This window comes from Camelus dromedarius, unplaced genomic scaffold (genome assembly GCF_036321535.1).
Source record: "Camelus dromedarius isolate mCamDro1 unplaced genomic scaffold, mCamDro1.pat HAP1_SCAFFOLD_114, whole genome shotgun sequence".
Lineage (NCBI taxonomy): Eukaryota > Metazoa > Chordata > Mammalia > Artiodactyla > Camelidae > Camelus > Camelus dromedarius.
In genome coordinates, this window is record NW_026989787.1 from 7,820,705 (window position 1) to 7,843,774 (window position 23,070).

Below are 23,070 nucleotides of genomic sequence, written 5' to 3' on the forward strand. Positions count from 1 at the left end.
ACATAAGAGGAATTCTGTCACTGTTCTTGCAACTTCAGTGGTAACTGTGTTGTACATAGTGGAACTGATCCATCTGTCAGATGGATGAGGATTTGCTCCAGCCTTCTGTCTCCATGAGTGTGTGACAAGCAGCCAGTGCCATCAGGGAGCTCAGAGTGCCTCCTCTACCTGGTGCAGGTGGGGACATTGTCCACTCTGCACAGCTACTCCCACCAGCATGAGCTGGACCTTCCAAGCCTGTGGCCTGCATGTTGAGTGGCACCCCAAGGGGCTGGTGAGGACCTGGGACCACACAGCAGCTCCTGGCCCTCTCCTGCTGGTGATGGCTGACAGCCTGGTCACTGGTCCGGGAGGGCAGCTGGGTGAGTGGATCCAAACTCCCCCCAGCATGGATCTCACATAGCATAGGGTTGAGGGGTACCTGCCAGACTGTTCCTTCCTACCAAGTGCAGCTCTTACTAGAGTGAGCAGATCGGTTATTGAGACTTTAATGCATGCCTAAACCATGCTGTGTACTTGACCCGCTGTCTGTCACTGGGTCTCTTCTGTGCACCCACTCACCGCATATGATGGGTGAAGGTGCCAAGGCTGAAACATATGTGTTAACAGATGTGGCCATGGTTACTCTGCCCACAGATGTGGAACCAGGATCTGAGTCCAGGTTGTCACACTCTAAGTCCTGCATGCTAACCAGGTGGTTGACTTTTAAGTGCAAGCCAATTTGTAGTTGGTTTAAAAATTAATAGTTAAACAGCAAAAAAAAAATGTGACAATGAATATATATATGTTCATGTATAACTGAAAAATTGTGCTCTACACTGGAATTTGACAAAACATTGTAAAATGCCTATAACTCAATAAAAATGTTTATAAAATTAATAGTTAAAACTTTTTCCTTTTTGTTAGAGGAACAATAAAATGACCCATTGTTCGGACAGACAGCAGCATTTTGGAAATTAACTGCCTTCTGTGGTTTTCTCTTCACATTCCTAATGGAAAGGCCACATTTCTTACAGAGCATCTCAGGTTCTCCTAATGGAATTGCATGCATGGTCATTTTATTCCCCCTCCCCCAGTCCTGAGCTTTGCACAGAGTGGAGTTTCAGTAAATGCTTGCATTGCCAGGGCAGGTGGGGGCAGAAGTCTAACTTACAGTCCAGGGAGGGCTTTCCTCCTGGAGTTACTCACATGGTGTTTTGCCTCTCTGTCTCCCCAGGTGGAAGGTTAGGTAATTGGAAGCTGCATCAAACACATCCCTATTGCAGATAGAGATATGTATTTCATTCAACAGCTGCCAAGGGAGAGGGAGGTGGGAATCCCTCCTGAGCAACCACTGGAGACCACAAAGGCCATTAAGGTAAAAACAGATGGGAAATGGGCCAGTTTGGTGGTGAGAGAGAAATAGTGTTTGCACACTTCCCCTTGTGGCCACCACCCCTGCTCCCACTGTGCCTTCCCTCCCCTCCCCATGAATGTGGGTCTCCATCTGTTTACCACTTGAATTAAGGGGCTGAAAACTTAGCCTCTTCTCTGAACATGGATGCTTGTGGAGTTCTCCAGCTGTAAATGAGAGCAGCTTGATAACTGGTATTGAGCATCCTGCCTAGTACGATGTCATTTAATTGGAGCCTGATTAGACAGAACCTTCAATTAGCCAATGTGTCTTGCACCTCTCCCTCCAGGCTTCATTTCCCGAGTAAGGAGCAGACAGCAGCAGCAGTGACTGTGAGGAATCCTGTGCAGTCAGCCAGAATTCAAACTCATTTCCAGCTCTTGCTGTGTGTGGTTCTGTACCCTGAGAATTACCATTCAGAGTGATGCTGTTCTAGGGTGAATCATTGAACAGAGTCCACCTGTGTTTTCTAGACTCTGTTACCATGCTGGAGGAGTTACAGGAAGCTCTAAAATTAAATCAGTAAGATTCGGAGGAAAATGGCTCATTGGTCCTTATTTAAAATGCCCACTTGACTGATCCATCGGTTTGGTCTTTGTGTCACTCTGTAGGTAGCAGTTGACAGACCCCTTTCAAAGCAATTTTCTCTTCAGGTTGCAAAATCAGGACAAATTACTGTTTTGTTTTTGTTTTGTTTTAGTCAAAATGAAGAGATTCTTAGTAATACAAGGATAATTATTATATAAAGAGCAAAGATTTTGTTTTTGGAGAAAAATTTAAGCATGGAAGTGACATGTGACCTTGAACACACAGTTTCTGAGCTGCAGGGGAGTTTAAGGGAGGTTAGCCTCCTCCCTTCCCTCCCACTTTTGCACCCAGTAACAAGCTGGTTGAAGGAAAGTTAGTGCCTGGAGGAGTCCCACATTTTGCATGACACTCTTGGTGGACGGAGAGGTGTTTTTAGGACAGGGTGCACAGGTGCGAGTCAGAGCCGGTGTGAGTAGGGTGGCTGGGTGCCCGGGTGTGCCCAGGACTAGAGTTTCCAGGGATGGGTCACTTCACAGCTTGGGTGTGTGGTCCTGGGCAGCCCATGGGAGTCAATCCTTTCCCCCTGGAGGAAGGTTTACAGAAGTAGCATGACTTTCTTTTTATGTTAAAATATTTCCTAGAACTTCCCCTAGTCCTTTCCTTGTGTTTCTTCAAGGAAATAAATTTGGATAGTTGACCCAAGTTCCCTCACCTCCCCATTCCTGTTACCAATATGTCTCACAGCCTCTGGCTCCTGACTGTCGGGGTGGCCATGCAGGTGAGAAGGGCCCTGAGTATGCTGACTGTGACAGAGGCTGCTCTCCTAGTCCTCGTGGTGGGCTTTACCTTCCTCACTGGCTCTCTGGGGTCCATCTCTGACCCTGAACCAGGTTTGGCCCATTTGGGCAGTGACAATGTATCACTCAGCCATGAAGGTAGGCAGTGGAAGAGCTCCTTGTGTTCCCTGCAGGTCAGCCACCCCATCCCTGCTGTCAGTTAGTTCTTGCCCCACTTCCCTCTGTGGGAGTGGGTCAGAGTTACCCTGTGTCTTGTTGCCCCTGTGGGCAGGAGTGGGCCTGTGGATGCGTGGATTCTGTTGGTGGGGACAGTGGTGGTCCAGGACTTGGGGCTGACACACTGCACACCATCAACACTGTGGAGGCACTTCCTGCCTTCATTTAAGCCTCTGAGTTGCTGCGAGACATTGACCTGGTGTCTTAGGACAACTTACTGTTTCTGCCCTCAGCCTGGTAGATTTGAAGTTGTATGGGGTGACCCACTCACTCAGTTATCAGTGAGCACAGGGGTGTGTAGCAAGTCTGGCCCATCAGTCTTACAGTTGTGCAGAGTATACCAAGGATGGTATTAGGTTTCATTTCAGGGATTCTAAGAAATTTTGAACTTAGTATCATGAAAATGCCTTCAGAGGTCCTCCTGAGCACCAGCTTTCGGCCTGACAGAGTGCAGGCATTGAACAAAGCCCACCTGGCCCACAGGAAGCTGACTTTCAGAATCCGGTACCCAGGGGCCAACTGCTGTTCTTGTGAGGTTAGCTCTAAGGACAGATGATCAACCCAGAGACCCCCAGTCAGGCATCACCAGCTGAGGAAACACTTTGCACAGCACAGGCTGGGGCTGGCACTGAGCGGGTTCTCATGCCCCAATGTGTGGCAGCTCCATCCTGTCAAAGTCGGGCTTTCCTTTGGTTCATGGTCCCAGCACCTTATAAAGTGCCCTGCCATTTACTTATTTATCACTGTCACTTGTTACTCTGACTCTCAGCCAGTGTATGGGCCAGTGGGCAGGGGTCTGTGTGTGTTTTATTCACTTGTGCATCCCACGTGCCTAGGCACTCACTAACTCTCTGTCATGGAGCCACTGAGTGTGCTGTGTCAGACCGCAGAGCAGGTTAACCACCTGCCAATCGGATGTGGTGACCACAGGGCCAGATCTGCTGCCTTCAGATCTGGGTTGGGCTGCGATGCGGGTCTGCTTGTCCCAGTAGGTGGCAGCGAGTGCCTGGGCAGGTGCCACGTGGGGGCATACAAGGAGTAAGAAGAGAGGAGATGGAGACTAGGGACTTGATAGGCACCGTCAGACATCATCTCAGATAGTAGGCAGCAGCATGTGACACAGTGAGGCTGGGACTAATAGCAGAGCTGGAAAGAAAGCAGAGTACGTGGCCAGAGCATAGCTGTTAGACATCACTGAGCCCAGTAAATGTCCCTTGGAGCTGTGGCATTGGGCAGGACTGATGTCGGGGGTTTGTGGTGCTGGAGTTACTGGGTGTTTGCCGGAGGGCAGACTGGGTGGCCGCTATTGCCTGGTGACATCTCTGTGTGTGTGTCTGCAGGAGAAGTACTGTCACATTTGCCCCAATATAGTCAAGAAGTTTGCCAAGTATGACGTGGATCAGCGGAAGTGGATCAAACAGCAAACAGGGAAAAATGCCATAAGCCAGAAGAAATTCATTATCGATGTTGGCTAGGAAAGTTTCCCAGGCCCTGAAATTTTCTTTCACCCAGAGGTAAGACGTTTGCTTTCTGAGTGTGCAGAGAATGACGTGTGTGGAGCAATGCTGTCACCTCGTGTGTGCAAGAGTGGCTCCCCGTTGGGCTCCCAAGTGAGGTGGCCACCTTTCAGGGAGGACCTTGGGAGTGTAGGCTGCAGCTTCAGTGGCTGCTCTGGCTCCTGAATGGTCCACGCACTTGACTGTGTTTCATCATGCTCCTCTTTGGATCTGGCTATCTGTTAAACAGTTAATGGTCGGTTAAACCAAGAGTGGTTAGGAAGAAGCTTTAAGAGCAATAGAAGAGAATGGATTTGAAATTCATCTCCTACTGATATGAAAACTAGTTAATCTCAAGGATTGATTGGAATTTGCCTCTGTATAAGAGTACGATAGTGTACGTATAACCTTCCCATCACACATGAAGATCCATCCCCAGTCCAACATTTAACCCAGTACAGCTGGTCCTGCTGCGTTCCCTGCTGCAAGTTAGATAAAGCTTCTGTCTGAGGACAGCCTTGGAAAGAAGAATTAAAGATATCATCAGTTTAGCAAGTAGTCACAAAGAATTATTACTGCGTTTGTAAAAGCAGTAACTAAGAGGCAATATTTTAAGGTTTAAGTAAAATGGACTTTATTTTTATTTTGGTATATTTTTCTGCCTCATTCAGTTTACATTTAATAGGTAAAAACAAACCACTGCCTGTTCTTCGATGTGTGTGACTGTTCAGGGAAATGGCACACAATGTATGTCTGACAGTACCTGATATCACGGCACTCATTCGCTCGTGATAGGCTTCAGTTAAAATAGACATAAACCAGCAAAGTCCAGTGAACAGCTGCATGGCGCCTTCTTCTTCCCTCGAGCACATTGACACTTTTCATGATTTTTAAAGCATTTTTAAGAATTTTGTAATTGAATTACTTATACTTTAGCTTATTTCACTTATGGAATTGAATGTAAGATTTTTTAGTTAATAACATGGTTATTACCATATTGATTGTTTCACCTAGAAGGCACCACCATTCCCCATTCCCAGTCTTCTAGCTCAGATTTACAGTGTGAGTCACTGACTAGGTTTTTTCTTATATCCTGGCTAACTTTTCATGACATTAGTGTCTATACATCACATGCTCATTATCTACAATATTTTTCATTACATGCCACATACACTGAGCACTTGCTTTTTACAATCTTGTATAAAGTTTGAGTCACTGTGTATTCTAATGCAGGGCTGGTCTGTCTTCGTTACTGTTTGATTTCCTTTCCCTCTCTAAACCCACACATTTCATCTCTTGAAGGGACATATCACTATCACTCCATGCACAGAGTCACTTGTATTAATTTGACACATTCATTCCAATGTGATGGTTTAAAAGGCATAATGAATTCTGTATTTGTTAAAGTTACATTTTAAAAAAGTTGTTGAGAGAAATGTGTATTGTTTCTTTTATATCTGTACAAAATTCTGTTCACCAACCTGGATTTTATGCAATCCATCTCAGATGTTGTTGACAAAGTAACACAGAACTGTCCCATTGATGTCCACCATCTGCTATAAAAGGTATAAGCTGCTTGGGTAACATGCTTGGATTTCATTCTGAAATTAAAGGCCCAGCATTCTGAGAATAATAGACCCTTACCATCAGTCTGCAGATAGTCCTATTTGACTTCTGTTTTATAGGATTTGTTAAGGGCCTGATTCCTGGTAAAATATTTTTCTTGGAGTGAGGGTGACTTAAATGCTTGGCAATATAACTCAGTTAGCCAGAAGTATTTGATTTAAATATTCTAGTATCTCTTATTCTTATCTGCCCAGCTGTATTTTTAAATTGGACAATTTTAACCCTCCATGTTGACTGAAAGATCAAGGGGGTCCTTCCCCTCTTGCTTTCTGTGAGTTTGCTGGTCTTGCTTCATGAGTATTTAGATTAGTGCCAGATGTGTTATTGTCAGAGAGAAGGAGGAATCTGAAATGAACAATCAGAAAATGTTCATGTAATGTTTCTCCAAAATTCTTTGAGTGCAGGGAATTTTGAAACTTGAAAGGAGAAAAAGGCAGTTCATGTAACTGTAGGATGAAGGAAGTGTTGCTGAAAGCCAGAGGGGAGGGGCAGAAAGTGGCAGTCAGCTGGCCCTGCTTCCCTGCCTGCTCACCTCTGTCTGCACATCCTGCTCTTCCCCCAAGACCACGTCTCCCCTTCACAGATGCAGGGGCCTGCACCTTAGGGGGGAGAGGACCAGGCTCAGTAGGGAGGGCTTAATACAGTTTATTTCATCTGGACAGTAGAATACTATTCAGCCTTTAAAAAGAATGAGGTAAAGCAATGTAAATTCAAATGAAAAGATGTCTACAGTATATATTGTCAAGTGAAAAAGAAAGTTGTAAAATTTACACATAGTATTAATACATTTTATTTAAAATATACTTTATGTATATATATACATATAAGAAAAGGTATTGAATGATATGTGTTAAACTCCTTAAAGGAAATAAAATATATCTGGGCAAGAGATGGATAACTCTTACTTTCTACTCTTTGTGTTTTAAAATTATTTGAAATTTTATGGTTAATAAATGTTATTTTTATTATTTGAAAACATTTTCTATATAGACAAATTTGATGGGTAAAAGCAAATAATAATTTGGTTTTTACTGGTATATAACCTTAATTAAACACATCTCACCTCCAGTAAGTGTGCAAGGAAGGGAAAGCAAAGGCAGATGAGAGTATTAAGTTTAGTGCAGTATGTGGCTTGTTCTCCCTACTTCTTAAATCTCACATAACATCAGCTGTGTCTTCCTGTCTATGAAAGCAAGGAACAAGTGTGCACTATCTAGTCCTCATTTCATCATGGTGGAGATGGAACTTCTGCCAGCAGTAAGGATTGCTCATGCTGGGATTGAGTTTTCTCATTTGATCATTTAGTTTGCTTTCAATAGATTTACAGGATTCTTGAAGTAGAGCTGGCCTTCTAGCCTGAGTACCTTATTTAACAGATGATGACACTGAGCCCTACAGATAGGAAAAGGAGGCAAAACTGGAGGGACCTCGGTCACATGGGGCAAACTGGTCTTCGACGTTTTTCTAATTGAGGTAGGGTTGATGTACAATATTATATAAGTTCCAGGTTGCAGTTTTTAAAGGTTATACTCCATTTATAGTTATTATAAGTTATCAGCTATATTCCCTGTGCTGTATAAAATATCCTTGTGGCTTATTTATTGTATAAGTAGTAGTTTGTACCTCTTAATTCCCTATCCCAGTCTTGCCCTCCCCTCTTCCCTGTCTCCATGGATACCCATTAGTTTGTTCTCCATACCTGTGAGTCTGTTTTTTGTTGTTGTTGTTGTTGTTGTTGTTATGTTCACTAGTTTTCTTTTTCAGAGTTCATATATAAGTGATATTCTACAGTATTTGTTTTTTCTGTCTGACTTATTTCACTCAGCATAATACTCCCCAAGTCCATCTATATTGTTGCAGATGGCAACATTTCATTCTTTTTTATGGCTCAGTAATATTCCATTTTATATATACCACAACTTCTTTATCCAGTCATCTGTTGATGGACACTTAGTTTGCTTCCATATCTTGGCAATTGTAAATAAGGTTACCATGAACATTGGGGTTCATATATATTTTTAGGTTAATGTTTTCATTTTCTTTGGATGAATACCCAGAAGTGGAATTGCTAGATCATATATTAGTTCTATTTTTAGTTTTTTGAGAAGCCACCATCCTGTTTTCCACTGTGGTTGTAATAGTTTGCATTTCTATTGTTCCTTCTTTTCCTAGTTTGGGTGTATAAATTATACTGACTAAACCCAGAGTGAACTAGTTGCTCACAGTGTCTCTCAATGTGACTACACATTGAATCAATTGGGAAGCTTTTCAAATCAGGATGCCTGGGCCAATTATATCAGAATCTCTGGGTGGGGGTTTGTGATTTTGGGGGACTCAGCTCCTGAGGAGACTGATGCGCATGGACAGCCAGGGCTGAAAACTGGCTTCAAGCAGCACATGCTGCCTGCAATGACTTGACCTCCTGGATAAATCACAGGCCTCCAGGACTCAGCTCTCACACACTAGTCTCTGTATAAACTATACACCAACAGTGTATATGGGTTCAATTTTCTCCACATTGTTGCTGAATGTTTGTGGTTTTGTGGTCTTTTTGATGATAGCCATCCTGGTAGACACGAGGTAATATCTCACTGTGGTTTTAATTTGCATTTCTCTGATGATTAACAACACTGAATGTGTTTTCACTGCCTGTTTTCTTGGCTCAGTGGCAGGAACTATAGGTCGATTTTCTTTTGATGAAGCAAGTAGGAGGAGGCTTGCTTTAGTTCCTGCTGACAACACCTGAGATCTTCTTGGTCACTGAGTGAACACCTTACTCAGGCTCATTGACAAGAAAAAGGTGGTGGAGAATATAAAATGTGGCTTTGAAAATTCAGACATTTTAGAAAACTAAAACTTTTTTTTAAGAAGTAGTCATAATCTAATTTTTATTTCAGTCTGTTCTGTAGATAAGGATGTTCACATGCTGCCTTTTTTTTAATTTATTTTTTGTTCAGTTTCCAAGTGTGTTGGAGGTTGGGTCTGGGAATTGTTCTTCTTTTTCATTTTATTATAGCTCTCTATCTTTATGGGTTAAAGATTGTCAGTTATCTGTTGTAGACTTGAAGGGCTTTTTTTAAGTGGAAGATTTCCTATGTTGGCTGCGCACATTTCCATGATATTGCTGTGAGAACTGTTTTTGGTATGGTGTGGTGCCATGTCATTCTTGTGAGTGCATTGCCTGTTATTTCTATGATTGTCAATGTGGTTTTTGTTGTGGTGAACACAATGTACTTTTGTTGTTTAACAGAGCCTCATTTTGATTAGGTGTTTATCACAGATTGGAGAGTGGCTAGGGTTTCTACTTTTATTGGAATTGAGACTTCCAAACCATTTCTGGGGTGCAGGCTGTGGTATGTGGTGTTGGAATGTTTCCAATACACACTCATAACAGTTCCTTTGCCCTTTCTATTGCCATGGGAATGTCCAAATTCTACACAGAAACACCAGTGGAAACAAATCTAAAGATGTCATGCACTAGGGCCTCCTGTAATGATCCTTCAGTCCCCCAGCTGGGTCCTCAGTGAAGTACCAGGTCAGTGCCATCCCTATTGTTACATTTGCATGTGGTAGACAAGGCTGATGGAAAGGCTTCAACTTCCCCTTCTGTGCACCCAGATCTCTGCTCTTGGCTCTCTCTTCCTTGTGGCATGGGACCACCAAGACAACCACAGAGCATATCCACACCCTCTGCCTTGGACCCAATAAAAATCACAGTTGTGCCTATGAAATATGCAGGTTCTTTGGCCATGGATTCTGATTTCAACCCGAACTTCCCCTGGGTCTCTCAGACCAAAATTATGATGATTCTGATAGAACCGTGCTTCTCTTCTATTGCAAAAATGCCAAATTGGGCCCTGGACCTGCAGAGATAGTGAATATGTCCATGAGATAACTAGATAATCCACACCATGTGCATCAGCAATGTTGCTTTTTGAATTCAGGTCCCAGGCAGTTCTGTTTCATAGACACTACCAATCACAGAAAACAACACACTCCAACCCCATGAGACTCAGTCTGTGCCATCAGCCTCAGCCCTCTCCCTCAGCTTCAGCAGACATTCCTAGCTCAGCATCAACAGCTCAAGTCAAGGTCTGGGGATTGATTACAGGGATGTTTTGTGCTGGTTTCTTTCAGTTCTGTCAGCCAGGCATCTGCTGTGCACTCCTCTCACCCTCATTGGATCTCCTTCAATCCCAACTGATCTCTCTGTGTGTGTCCCAGTAAAAGAGTGTTTTCCCCTTTTTGGCTCCCTTACCAAAAGTCAGGTCCTGCACTGATTTCCTTTTCTACTTTTCTATTTCCTCCTTCCCAATTTTGTGAGGACCTTTTCTGTCTCTTGAAGTAAGAGACAGAAAAGGTGAAATTGATGTTCAACCAATGTCCAGCAGGTGTCCTGAGCCAAGGGGTGAGTGTACATGGATGAGAGTGAGCTAAGAATGCACTTGTAATCAAGAAAATATATCAAACACAAGAATGTTATATGGGGATTAAGTTTTATAGAAGAGGAATGAAATGAGTTCTGCAAGGGAAACAACTATGTAAAATTCCTGGCTTTTCTAGAACAGTTTGTTTATAATGTGTTTTTTTTTTTTTTTTATATGGATGACATGGTAGATACAAAATCACTTTGGTATTTAATTTAGCTTCCATTGTGTACATTAAAAAGAGTGGTTTTTGTAAATCAATATTTATAATGTAAGAAGCACCATCTTTTATAATGATTTAAAGTCAAGGTAAAATTTTTACATATTATCTTTTTAAATGGATGAGGAAAGGACACAGTGTTTCAAAATCCTTTAAGAGGGTAGTGGATGAAAAAACATTCAGGCACTATGTTCTAAACTGCCTGGAAGCTGAGAACCTGTGCTGACCATTTAACATTTTGACCCAGTGAAATGATAAAGCCAGAGTCATTTCAGAAATGTCCAAAAGCTATTTCAAGCATCCCCTGCAATTGGCCACATCCAGAACTCTGAACACAGTAAATGTTCAGTTAACACTAGCTCATTGACAAAATATTTTGGCCATTCAACTGATATCTATTAACAGCATAAATACAATATCCCTTCTTCCTAACTCTAACCTTCAAGGAGATCTTTCAATTTTTCAAATATCAGTCAAAAGTATGTTATTGAATGAAGCCCTCTACTAGATAATAAGTACACTGAATTTGGTTGTTTTGTTCTTTTCCAGATACTGATTAACATGCCAAGTATAATGCCTGGCCCAGGAAGCTCAGGAGATGAATCAAATAACTTGACCATGAAGGAGCACTGAGGAGGAGGCAGAGATGATCTCTGGCATGGGTATTATAATAGGCATATTACAAGGCTCAGAGGCAGTGCAGAGGAAGAAATGAGGAGCTCTTGGAAGTGGTGGGCAGAGGGCAAGTGTTTGGAATGTTCTTTAAGAATAGGTACACTTGAACTGACTCTTAAAAGATGGGCAGGTGTTTGACAAGGCAATGTGAACACCACAGATAGAGGGGAGTGAAGCCACCTGGAATCCTTCCTCTCTGCACTGCAAACAGTTTGGGATGGTTGGTGCATATGGCACTTGACTGTGCACATTCTGTCCATGTTGTGTGCACTGATGATTTAGAAATGACAGAAGGGCAAGTGGTGAAGCTGGAGAGTTGCAGAAGCACACAGAGGAAGACTGCCTTACATGGTTCTTCAAGGTATTTGGACATGATCCTGTGGCAAAGCAAGTCATTACATGATTATTAAACTAAGCAGTATTGGTGTGGAATTTGCCTTCCACAACAATTATTTTCCTACAGTGTGGATGACAAATTTGGGAGGTGGAAGAGGGGAAAGAATACAAACTGAACTGCTGGTTGGAAGACAATTATCAGTGGTCCTGGAAAGACTCAAGGCAATCAAGAAGCTGTGAAGGAAGGGTGCTGAAGGGAGGGACCTTAAGGATATGGCCTCTGGACAAACTGATTACTATTGTTTAAGGAGTAGTTTAGTGGGGAGCAAAGCAAAGACAAGCACAAAATGTGTTCTAAGACATTTGGGGTTATGTAATTGGGTAAATGGTATTGATATTTGCAATATATATATATATACATATATATATATATATATATATATATATATATATATGGAATCAAATAATTAGTCACAAGTTTCTGGGAGAGAAAGTATCTTCGGCACCCTAACTCCAGGTCCTCAGTTTTTCTATGAGGCAGGAAGCACAGGTGATGTTATCCCTATTTTATGTCCAAAGGGGTAAACTTTTGCCTACTATCACATGCAGCAGGTTGGGAAGTTTACTCTCTACCAGGCTTAAGAACAGGTAAACAAGGGAGACAAGAACCATGCTTTCACAGAACTTATATTCTTGTGTTTGTGTTGGGGGGAACAGAATATGAACAAGTCAGCAAGCAATGAACCCAGGTCTGAAGGACTATGATGGTAGCAGGCAGTGGTACTTTATCTAGATATTAGGGAAAGTATCCCTGAGGTCACTCTGGAGCTGACCTTCCATTGAGAAGGAAGCAGTCATTCAGATTCTTAGGGGAAGAATTTTCTAGGCAGAGAACAGCAATTGAGAAGTCCCTGAGGTCGAAACAAGTTTGCTGCACCCTGAGGGAGGAATTCCAATTACAGAGCAATTGAAGAGCTGGGGAAATTCCTAGTTCCAATGGCATTCCTGGGAAGGTGAAAGTGAAAGGCTTGTGACGCCTTAGGGTAAATACCTAGCACAAATACTCTTGGGGAGGGCTGGGAACCTGCCCACTGTGCACAAAACTATGCCTCTAGAAACTGCATCATGACTCACAAATGCTTTTGGAAGACAAGCCCTTGCTCAGTTGCCTATTTTGGTACCTCATTTAACTAAAACTCATTTAGGTTTGCCTACAAAGATGAACTTAAAATTCTTTAGATGAATGGAATTCATCTTAAATTTATCAGCTCAGAACAAGAAACCACCTACAGTCCAATGTCAGGCAGCTCTTCCCCCGAGGCTCAGTCATGCCCTTACATGTTACATGGGAACAGAGCCTCCCAGCCAACTTCCAAACCCCTAAAAGAGACCAGAGAGGCAACATTTTCCCCAAAGGATGCCCCGTTAGCTCAGCTGGACAGGACAAGGAGAAATGGTACCCCACTGCCAAGGTGCCAAGCTGGGTTCTTGTCTATGTGAACCTGGAATGCCTTGGAGAGATGGGACATTGGGGCTGCCTGCTGGCTCTGAGATGGGCCATCCCAAGCACAGTCCTGCCTGCTCTCTGGAACACACTGCTCACACCACTCATCCTGTGGTCATCCTCCACTGCTACTTTGTGGGCTACCTATTCTTCTGCCAACAGTGTTTCTTATGCCACCCCATTCAGCCAAATGGCTTCAAATTCATTCTCACTACAGGAAATGCAGATCAACACTCTGACCCTCTCTGAAAAGATCCTACTTTACAGCCAATTTTCTCAGATATCTCTGCTTGGTGTATCAAAAAAAAGTATGTGAATTTAATATTTATCAATATAGCATGAATACATTATGAAATAATTAGATTATTCCTAAGTTATGTAGCCCCTTTCAGAGTATCACATTGAGAAGTTATATATCACTGGCACTTATTTTAAATACAGCCCCAAACCATGAAATGCATTCTTTGGAGTGGTGCTGGAGACTGTGGCATGTTTTGGTCCATGCCAAGGGCAGGCTCACCTTGTGTCTGAGCTCATTTCAAACCATATGCTCATAACATCTCTTTACTTCAACTGACTGGTCAATTTTTTGTTCCTAAAATCACCATTTAACCTTGGATCATAAGATGTTCGCACATAGTTTCACAGCACCGGTATGTCTCCTTCCTAACAACTTTAATAATGGCAATTTTTCATTTATTTTCAGTGATTGATTCACCTGTCTCCCTCAGTAACTGCGACTTCCACAGCAGCAGGGACCATGTGCATTTCTGCTTACCAATATGTCCCCAGAAACTAGCACAGCTTCTGGGACACAGTAGGGGCTTAACAACTAGCCACTGGGGGAAAGATGCTATGAAATATACTCATTGGTGGAAATGTTTCTGCTTCTAAGAGTGGATATGCCAAAAATCATTCAAATCAAAGCTAAATAAGGTTAAGGCTCAGCTATGCTGTTTTTTCTTTAAAAAAAAACACAAGAAAGACTTTGCTGCTATTTGGGTTTAAACTGATTTTGGAGACAATTATCAAAAGGTTTGACTAACAATTTAACAACACTCATTTGTATATGTATGGAGATGACCAATTTTAAAACTTTTTTTTTTTTTAATGGAATAAGAGTTCATTTTCAAAGAGGTTCACCCAGATTAGGCCAAATTTAAAAAGATAAGAAAAACTACCACTTACTTTGTCAGGCGCTCTCTCTCTATTATTTTCATTTAATCCTCATATCTGAATCTTACCCCAGGTCACAGATGAGGAAATGGAGGGAGCAAGAGGCTGGGGTTAGACACTGACTAAGCGGCAGAGCCAGGATTCACATCTAGGTCTATTTGATTCCAAGAGCTATGTCTTAAATTTAAGCCAAACTTTAAGCTAAAAAATTAATGCTGACATTGAATAATAATGTATTTGTTGCTCCCTCTTATGAAAAGGTACAAGACTACAGCTTAGTACCATCAACTGGGGCAAGTATTTAAAATAGAATTTGGATGCCAATGATGGGGTATCAGGGAAATGAGAAAATCCACAAAAAAGGAATAAGGAGGGATATTAACTAACATTAACCGAAAGCTTGTTTTATGCTAGATACTGTATTAGATGCTTTCATAGTAACATTTATTTTAATCCTAAGACTCCTGTGAGGTGGGTAATAACAGTCAAGAAAAAAGTGGTATAGAGTAACTGGTATTTGGCTACTCCGATGCTCCTTTACCCCTTTCTTTCTAAGGTTGTGAACCGCCCACATTTCAGCTGAGTATTGTCTGGAATAAGGACAACATTCCCCAGTCTCTATTCCAGCTTAGTGAGGTCACAATACTAAATTCTGGTCAATGAAATGTAACAGGAAGTGTATGACAGCCTCTGGGAAATTTCCTTAAGAGATCATAGATGCTTGCCTTCCTCTGTCTCCTTCCCTTCCTTCCTTCCTCATTTCTACATTGCATGTGATGGATAAAGCTCCATCTAGGGCTATGAGATTGAAGACCTCATCTGATGTTTAGCAAACCTAAAAAGGGGAACCAGCCTAAGCCTCAGGAGATTTGTGAAATCATAATACCAGTTCTGGATTGTCTCTCTAGAAATTTTTTTAATGTGAAAGAGAAACAAACATCACTTTGTTTATGCCACTGTTCTTTGCAGTCTCTGTAACTGGCAGCTAATTTTAACTAATCCAGAAACTTATCCAAAGTGATCATGTAAGGTTCAAACCCAGGCCCACAAGTTTGCAAAGTCCACCCTCTTAGGCAGAAGCCTGAAGAACTCCTGATTATAATCTGCAAAAGATTGGTGGTGCGGGAAGGGTGTGTGTGTGTGTAAAACTGCTGAAAAGAATTTGACAGAAGGAAAGAAGGAAAGTTCGAATATGCTCACAATTCTGCATACCTAAGAGACAATCAAAGGGAATATGCTACTGGACAGTAAAGAATATATTCTCCATCAGAGTTGGACAGAGAAAGATCTGTCACCTGCATGGATCTGGAAAGAGAAAGGAAAGAGAAGCTGTGTCTCTGAAAGATGCTGCTGTATTTTATTTCCCATCTATATTTTATAAATTTCCTATATGCATTTATTATTCTGTTCATAGAAAATTCTAAAAGACTCAGTCACTATTTCCACAGCCAAATTTGTCAAAGTGTAAAATTGTGTTTAGAAGTCTCATCATAATTATTAAGCACTCATTCTGTGCCCATCAGTATGCTAGATATCAAGAACAATATCAAAAAGCATCAATATTGGTTTCTGACCTGAAGCAGCTCAGAACTTAGGTGAACACATATAAAACAACCAAGTAGTACTTACATGAAGAGATGGATCAGTGCAGGTGATAATAATCAGAAAGAGACTCATGAAAGAGAAGTAAAATTTAGAAAGACGTAAATTCTATATGTTTGCCTTATCTGCCCCAAATATTGTCTTAAAAATGACCAATCCACCCTCAGGGCTCAGTCAATCTCTTTCTGGTAACCTGAGAATATCCAGAAGAAAAAGACATAGAAATACTCTGTTTTCTACAGCATCCCATTGGTTTGGGGACATATCTAGTGGTAGGCTCCTCACATTCATATGATAAAGGAGATGACTGTGAGCAACAATGTGGCCGGTTCCTCTGCCCAATGGCACAAGCAGAGTCACAAATAACAGAAATGAAAGGATCACTACAAATTGTGTTATTGAACTGCATGACCTACATGGAGCAATCAACTCACTCCTAGGTTTGGCAGGGCCTTTATGAGTTGATTCCCTGAAAAACAAAACAAAACAATAAAACCCAAACCAAACCAAAAAATAAAAAAAAAATTAAAAAAAGAGAGACTCTGAGTGTCATCATCTCTGCTCCATGTGGCTGCCTTGATAAGAGTTCAGATATCTCTGTGTCATGAGAAAATTTTTATGATTAATGGAAGACAGAATATTATCAAGTATTAACAGTTATTTTCCAATTCTGTATTATAAAATTATTTCTGATAATGGAAAATTCTCTATTTCTTTCAATTAATTAAAACATTGAAATTCTACAGTGTATAAAAGAAAGCACTGGAGTTCTGGAGAGGTGAGGCAGAATACGAAGGTAAACAGGAATCATTATTCCTTTTCTCAGAGGTATGTAATCTACAGGGGAAGCATGCAGCACCTGAAAGGGGAGGAGAGGTTGGTGGGCCATGCAGGGTTGAAGGAGGAGCATAGGAACATGGGTCTGGGAAAGTTTGGCTAGCTTTACAGTGCTCAATTGAAATACTACTTTGCAATATTTTCTCAACACCAGGGTTCAAGTTTGTTAGTCCTACTGAGACATCAGGTCAGAAGAAAAGAACAAAAGTGAGTAGGCATTCATGGCTTTGCATTCTCAGAAAGTCATCCTGCTGGTTCAACTGTGTATGATTGAGCATATTGTCATTGATGAAGAATTTTTATTTATTTTTGATCAAAGACTTCACCATGTTTTCCTGAACTTTTCAATCTCCTGTTTGCAGAGTTTTAATGTGAGCTCTCCTCGGGCCTGGGAGAAATTCTGAGAGTGACCCCTGAGAATGAGCTCAGTGGTGAGAAGTCCAAGGACAGGATGAGGTCGACATTGCAAGTGTTTTTGGAATAAGGTAGCTTGACTAGAAACTGTAATTGTGCAAGGCCAGCTGTGCACTTCTGTGTGAGCTGAACCCTTATCATGGTCCCAGTCTTAAATATTCATGACCAATTACTCTGTGTTCTCAGCCCACTATGCTGATTGACCCTCTGCCTTAACTATATGACATCCCTTCCTTTTATGACAAGTGTTAGGAAGGTGATCTTCCAGGCTCTCCTTCAAGGGAAAAACACGATTTCCTGCAGCAGGATGCCCGCCATCTCCAGCTAATCTGTCTTCTGGGAAGATGTCCAAATATTTCTTTGAAAGTTTCCCATGCATCCCATTTAAAGAATATGTACTGTCATCTGGGTCCCATATTGGAATCTGCCACACAGGAGCCAGCCAGTTATTGACTATTGTCTCTTTCCCATCCATAAAATGAAGACTTCTAAGAAAATATTTGCAAGTGAAGCCAGGCTGAAAGCTTAGAATTAAAGCAGAGTTAGTGCTCCTTAGCTCCTGTGAAGTGATATAAAAAAAGCCCTGATGGGTTCTGCTAGTGACTGAGACAGTGCTTGCTGGGATCCCTGTAAGAATTCAATCTGTGTTCCCTGGACCATGTTGAAATCTGGGCAAAAGTTTTCCTGATACTGTGAAAACAGCTGGTTTCTGAGGTTCCTCATAGTCAACTTTTTCATTTCTTTGATTTGAAGTAACCCAGGTCTAATACCAGCTAGGCCTTGATTCCATGCCCCTCCCATCTTTTTTTCCTCAATGACTGTGCGTGTATGTATTTGTGCATATGTGATTCTTGGCCTAATATTAGGCTATCTGTTAATTGTAATACACATTTAATACTGAACTTCAATTCTAATCTTAACTGATTCTCTAAGACTAGGACATAATATGTATGCATATGTATGTGTGTATGTGTGTGTGTATGTATGTATATATACACACATATATATATAGTTTGTTAAGAATTTTTAAGAATCAATATAAATTGTAAAAGAACAAGATTCAGAACATTTTAGAAATAGAGGAAAAGATATGAGTCAGAAAGTGTATGAGAATTGGTATCTTGGCTTCTGCTGGTGGCTCTTCTGGCAGTGAGATCTGGGGCAAGCCACTAACAGTCTAGGCAGGAGTTTCTGTTTTCTGTGTTTAATGTAACTATCCTGGACTATATCAGAAAAGAAGATAGGAATATTTCATGTTCCAGATATCTCAGACTTCGTTTCATCTTACCACTCATTTATCATCCAACAAATGTTTATTCTATGCCTACTGTGTGCAAAACACTGGACTGGTTTCTGAGGATACATTGGTCCATTTGATGGATGTGGCCTTTGCCCTCCTGGGGTCCACAAGTCTCCAAGCATTCCTCCAGGGACCGTTAGGCTGGACATGATAAATCAGTGGGGACTAACTAAACAAACCCCAGTGTGTCCCTACACCACAGTTCTCTTTGTCTTTGTCTCCTGAATGCTATGTATCCAAATGCAGGCACACCTTCCAGTTATCCACTTATTCTACTAATTTATCTCTGCTAACTTCTTTATCTCCAATTCAGTCTCTCCACCAAATTGTTTTTGGAGGATTTAAAAACAAATAAACATGTGCCCTCAAGAAACTTATAGTTTAAAAAAAATAGAGGCCAATATGTAGCTGGATATATGAGCAAATTCAGGGCTGATTAAAATCTCCTAGTACAGGATATTGACATGGTTCAGAGCCTATGACTCAAATATGCTTTATAATAGCTGAATGTAACCAGGTCACATTATGAAAAAGAGCAGTATGATAATAAATCAGGCGTCCTTTATCTCATTACAAAATTGAAGGGCAAATGTAGTTGGGTCTTACATTGGTAGATGAAAGAGTGGGCTAAAGTGGAGAGGACTTCCCAGATTTCTCAGAGAAATTGAGACCTAAAGGGCAAATTAAAAAAAAAAAAAACTTAAGGCTTAAGAAAGCCTGTTGTTTTTGTGAGCAGAATAGCTTTTTGTGTCTGGTAAAGGCCTCTGTGTAACTGGGGGAGTTACAGACAGATTGATTACAAGTAAAAATGAGGGGGGGAAGCATACTAAAGGATGAAACAAATATGTAAGTGGGTGTAAATTTTATAATTTTACCTTCATCTTTGAGTGAACTTGATTATCAAATAAAATGCCTGGATTTGCTTAATTTACTTAACCAATTCAATAATCAGATACAAAATTTTGTTCTTCAGGGTCCTCAAGGACACAAACACACAAAAAAAGATGTGTGCATTCTGACAAAACATAATCATAATGCAAATAATTTCTATTTATAAACTATTTTATAGTTCATGCATATCACTCAGTGTATTACTGTCATTTCAAAATAACATGCTCTCTCCTCTGTAGTCTGCACACCTGAGAGTGACAGCATCTCTTAGCAGTCCCCAGTCTTGCTGAGTCATTCTGTTCATCCTCCTGTAGCTCAGGCATCATTCAGAGGCCCAACGGGTTGAGAATTGACAAGTGCTTAACTATTGATCCCTAACTTACTCTGGAGGAATGCTGTAAGACTGTGGACCTCAGGAGAGTAAAGGTCACATCCATCACATAGACTAGCACATCCCCAGAACCCAGTGCATTGTTGTGCATATGGCAGGCACCCAATAAATATTTGTTAGATAATAAATGAATGGGTGAAGTGAAGTCTGAGGCTTCTGAAATGCACATCTTCTCTATCTTGTATAGTGCAGGGTCCTCTCAAGATTTAATCCCTAGCTCTGTCTACATTAACATGTTCTTATTTGATTGAAGAATCAACACACTTAAAGACTGGGATTTGGAAGTGAGAAGGAGTACATGGAAGTGATTCAGGAAGACAAGGAAATGAGACAGAAGTGGCAACATTTCTCAAAGTAAGATAAAAGAATACTTATTACAAGATTACTTATTATATTTCTCATGTCTGTGCATGTCTTTATCTTCACCTTCTGGTAACATGTACATCCACGTTGAATTGAGCCATTTTCCCCAAATCGAGGATCTTGTGACTTTGAAGTACCATAATATCTTGAGATTTTTTGATAATTTTTGACCAATGGGTTCTAGAGATGCTGGAAGCCCTGACAGTATAAAATAACAAGACAGTGTAAAAACATGAGTCAGAAAATCATGACTGCCTTTAGACATAGCTACTTAAATATAGCATGGTGACTAAAAGTATGGATTCTGGAGCAAGACTACTTAGATTCAAATCCTGACTTTGCCCTTGTGAGCTGTTTGATTTTTGTTGTTAATTAATTTTTCTGTGCCTTAGTTTTGTATTTCAAAAATGAGTTGTGGTGAGGATTAAATAAACAATACTGTTAGAGCAGTTCTAGGATTATAGGAAGTGCCATATTAATCTTAGTTCTTGTCGTGATCGTGGGTAAGTCACTTATCCACTCTGGGTTTAGTTTCCAGGTATAAAATGAGAGATTTTGACTAGATTTTCTCTAAGGCCCTCCTGAACCTACTGTTTGCAAATGCTTAGAGTCCATGTGCTTTTCTACATATATGTATGTAGTTTGTGATAGGAAAGTGCATGATTAGTAAATGCTTTACTTGATTGATGCAAGGAGATGTTATTAGGGGATTGAGACAGTCTTCTTCACTAGGCCAAATTCCTTGAGAGTAAGAGTGTATCTTTTCCTCCTCAGGATCCCAAGGCCTAATGTGGTGCCTGGGGACAGTGGGTGCTCTGTAAACTGTTAATAGATATGGAATAAATGCCTATGTCTTGTGTACCCAAATATATGGGAATGGGAAATGGTTGTAACTCCTTCCTAGGCCTTATCTCAATTAAAGCTACTTACACCGAATATTCAAAAAACATTAGTGCTCTCTACTGGAGACATTCCTAGTACAGGAATTCAAGTTTGAGTTTTTGATGGCAAATTCTGATTTGAGTTCATAAGTCCTGGATTTGAGAAGTAGGGTATAGCAGATACACATATTTTACTGTGTTGCAAGCACAGATTTGGTGTTATGGCACTGAGGATGGCATGATCAGCATTAAAATGCCAAGTCTCATTTCTTTGCCATGTATTTATGCATTTTTTCCAGAGCAGCTTTATCTATAGATTTGTACACATGTTGTGTTTGCTCTGATTCATTTTAAGGAAAAAAAAAAAAAAAAAAAGAGAGAGAGAGACATAGCATTAATTGAAAAAGTAATGCTAAGAAAATGAAAAGACAACCCACAAAATGGTAGAAAATATTCACAAATAATATATCTGATAAGGAACTTGTATCCAGAGTTCATAAAAACAAAACTAAGCAAAACAATAGGATTTACATTTCTCATTTAAGTTATTATTTTCTCTACACCTCAAGTCTTTTTTTGGCATTACTGTTTTCTTTTTCATTAATTGAATATTTTCTAATATTACTTTTTAACTTCTTTAATGATTTTCTTGCTATATATTTTTAGTTTTTACTTAGTGATTGCTTTAGGCCTTACCATATATGTCTTATCAAAAACAGTTTCACAATTACACCAGCAATTTCAGAGAATGTAGAAACAGCATTCACATATAGCTCTACTCTCTTTTCTTTCTTACTGTGGTATTCTTGTCATAGGTATTATCTCTATGCATGTTATAAGCCCGACAGTACATCATTATAATTATTATTCCTTTATGTAATTTTATGTCTTTTAAAGAAGCTGAGAGGAGAAAAGAGAGCAAGTTTATACGTATAATTTTTCTTTTTTTTAAATTGAGTTATAGTCAGTTTCCAGTGTTGTGTCAGTTTCCAGTGTAGAACACAATTTTTATGTTATATGTATAATTTTTCTCATATTAGCCTTCTTTCCATTTCAGGTTCTATGCATTTGTTCCTTTGGATTCAAGTGAAACATCTGGAGTCAATTCTTAACCCAATGTTGGTTTGTTCTCACCAACCTCTTTGCCATGCTATTGGAAAATATATTACATTTCTGTATGTTATATGCCCACAAATACAATTAAATGTATACTGCCTTATGATTTTTAAACAAGATAAGAAAGGATAAGAAATAGGCAATTATACTCCTTTATAATTGCATAATTACCTTTATCAGTGTTCTTTGTTTTGTGTGTGTGTGTATTCAAATTACTGTCTTGGGTCACTTGCTTTCAGCCTGAAGAACTAACTTTAGTATGTCTTGTAAGGTAGGTCTACTGGCAGCAGATTCTTTCAGATTTTGTTTTCCAAATGTCTTTTTATTTCATCTTCACTTTTAAATGATAATTTTGCTGGATATATGATTCTTGATTAAGAGCTTTTAAAATTTGAGGACTGAGAATAGATTATCCTATTGCCTTCAGCCCTCTATTGTTTCTGATGATAAGTCAACTGTTAATCTTATACGAGTTTTCTTAAGCAAGATGTCATTTTCCTCTTGCTGCCTTCAAGATTTTCTTTGGCATTTTTACTATGTGTCTATTCATGGGTCTTTTTGAGTTTATCCTACTTGCAGTTTGTTGAAACTCCTGGATATGTAGATTTAAATTTTTTAGGAAATGGGAATTTTTTAGCCACTAATTTTTCAAATATTTTTCTGCTCCTTTCCTTCTCTGTTCTTCTGGTGCTGCCTTTACATGTCTGTTGGTATACATTAGTGTCCCACATTTCTCTGAGACTTTGCTCATTTTTTCTTCATTCTTTTTTTCACTCTGTTCTTGGATTGCATAATTTCTATTGATCTATTCTTAAGTACTTTTACTTTCTGCCCGTTTAAGTGTATTATTGATTCCATCTAGTGAATTTTTAAATTTCAGT

General features: G+C 40.2%; 1 protein-coding gene across 4 annotated transcripts in view; it reads left to right on the forward strand.

Annotated features, from left to right (window-relative positions):
• Window positions 1-22,579, forward strand: part of LOC135320669 (actin-related protein 3B-like) — a 38,032-nt gene extending 15,453 nt beyond the window's left edge. For 2 of the 4 annotated variants that reach the window (XR_010379925.1, XR_010379926.1), the window contains 6 exons: window positions 1,217-1,357; window positions 4,275-4,448; window positions 11,253-11,365; window positions 16,743-17,318; window positions 20,083-20,183; window positions 22,131-22,579. Coding sequence is in view for 2 of the 4 variants with exons in the window: in XM_064483794.1 (XP_064339864.1) it covers window positions 4,275-4,409 (135 nt within the window). In the remaining 2 variants the exon portion in view is untranslated. Of the gene's footprint in view, window positions 1-1,216; window positions 1,358-4,274; window positions 4,449-7,375; window positions 7,530-11,252; window positions 11,366-16,742; window positions 17,319-20,082; window positions 20,184-22,130 lie in introns of all 4 variants that reach the window. The other 2 variants (XM_064483794.1, XM_064483793.1) reach the window with 2 other exon arrangements.
• The last annotated feature ends 491 nt before the right edge of the window (window positions 22,580-23,070 follow it).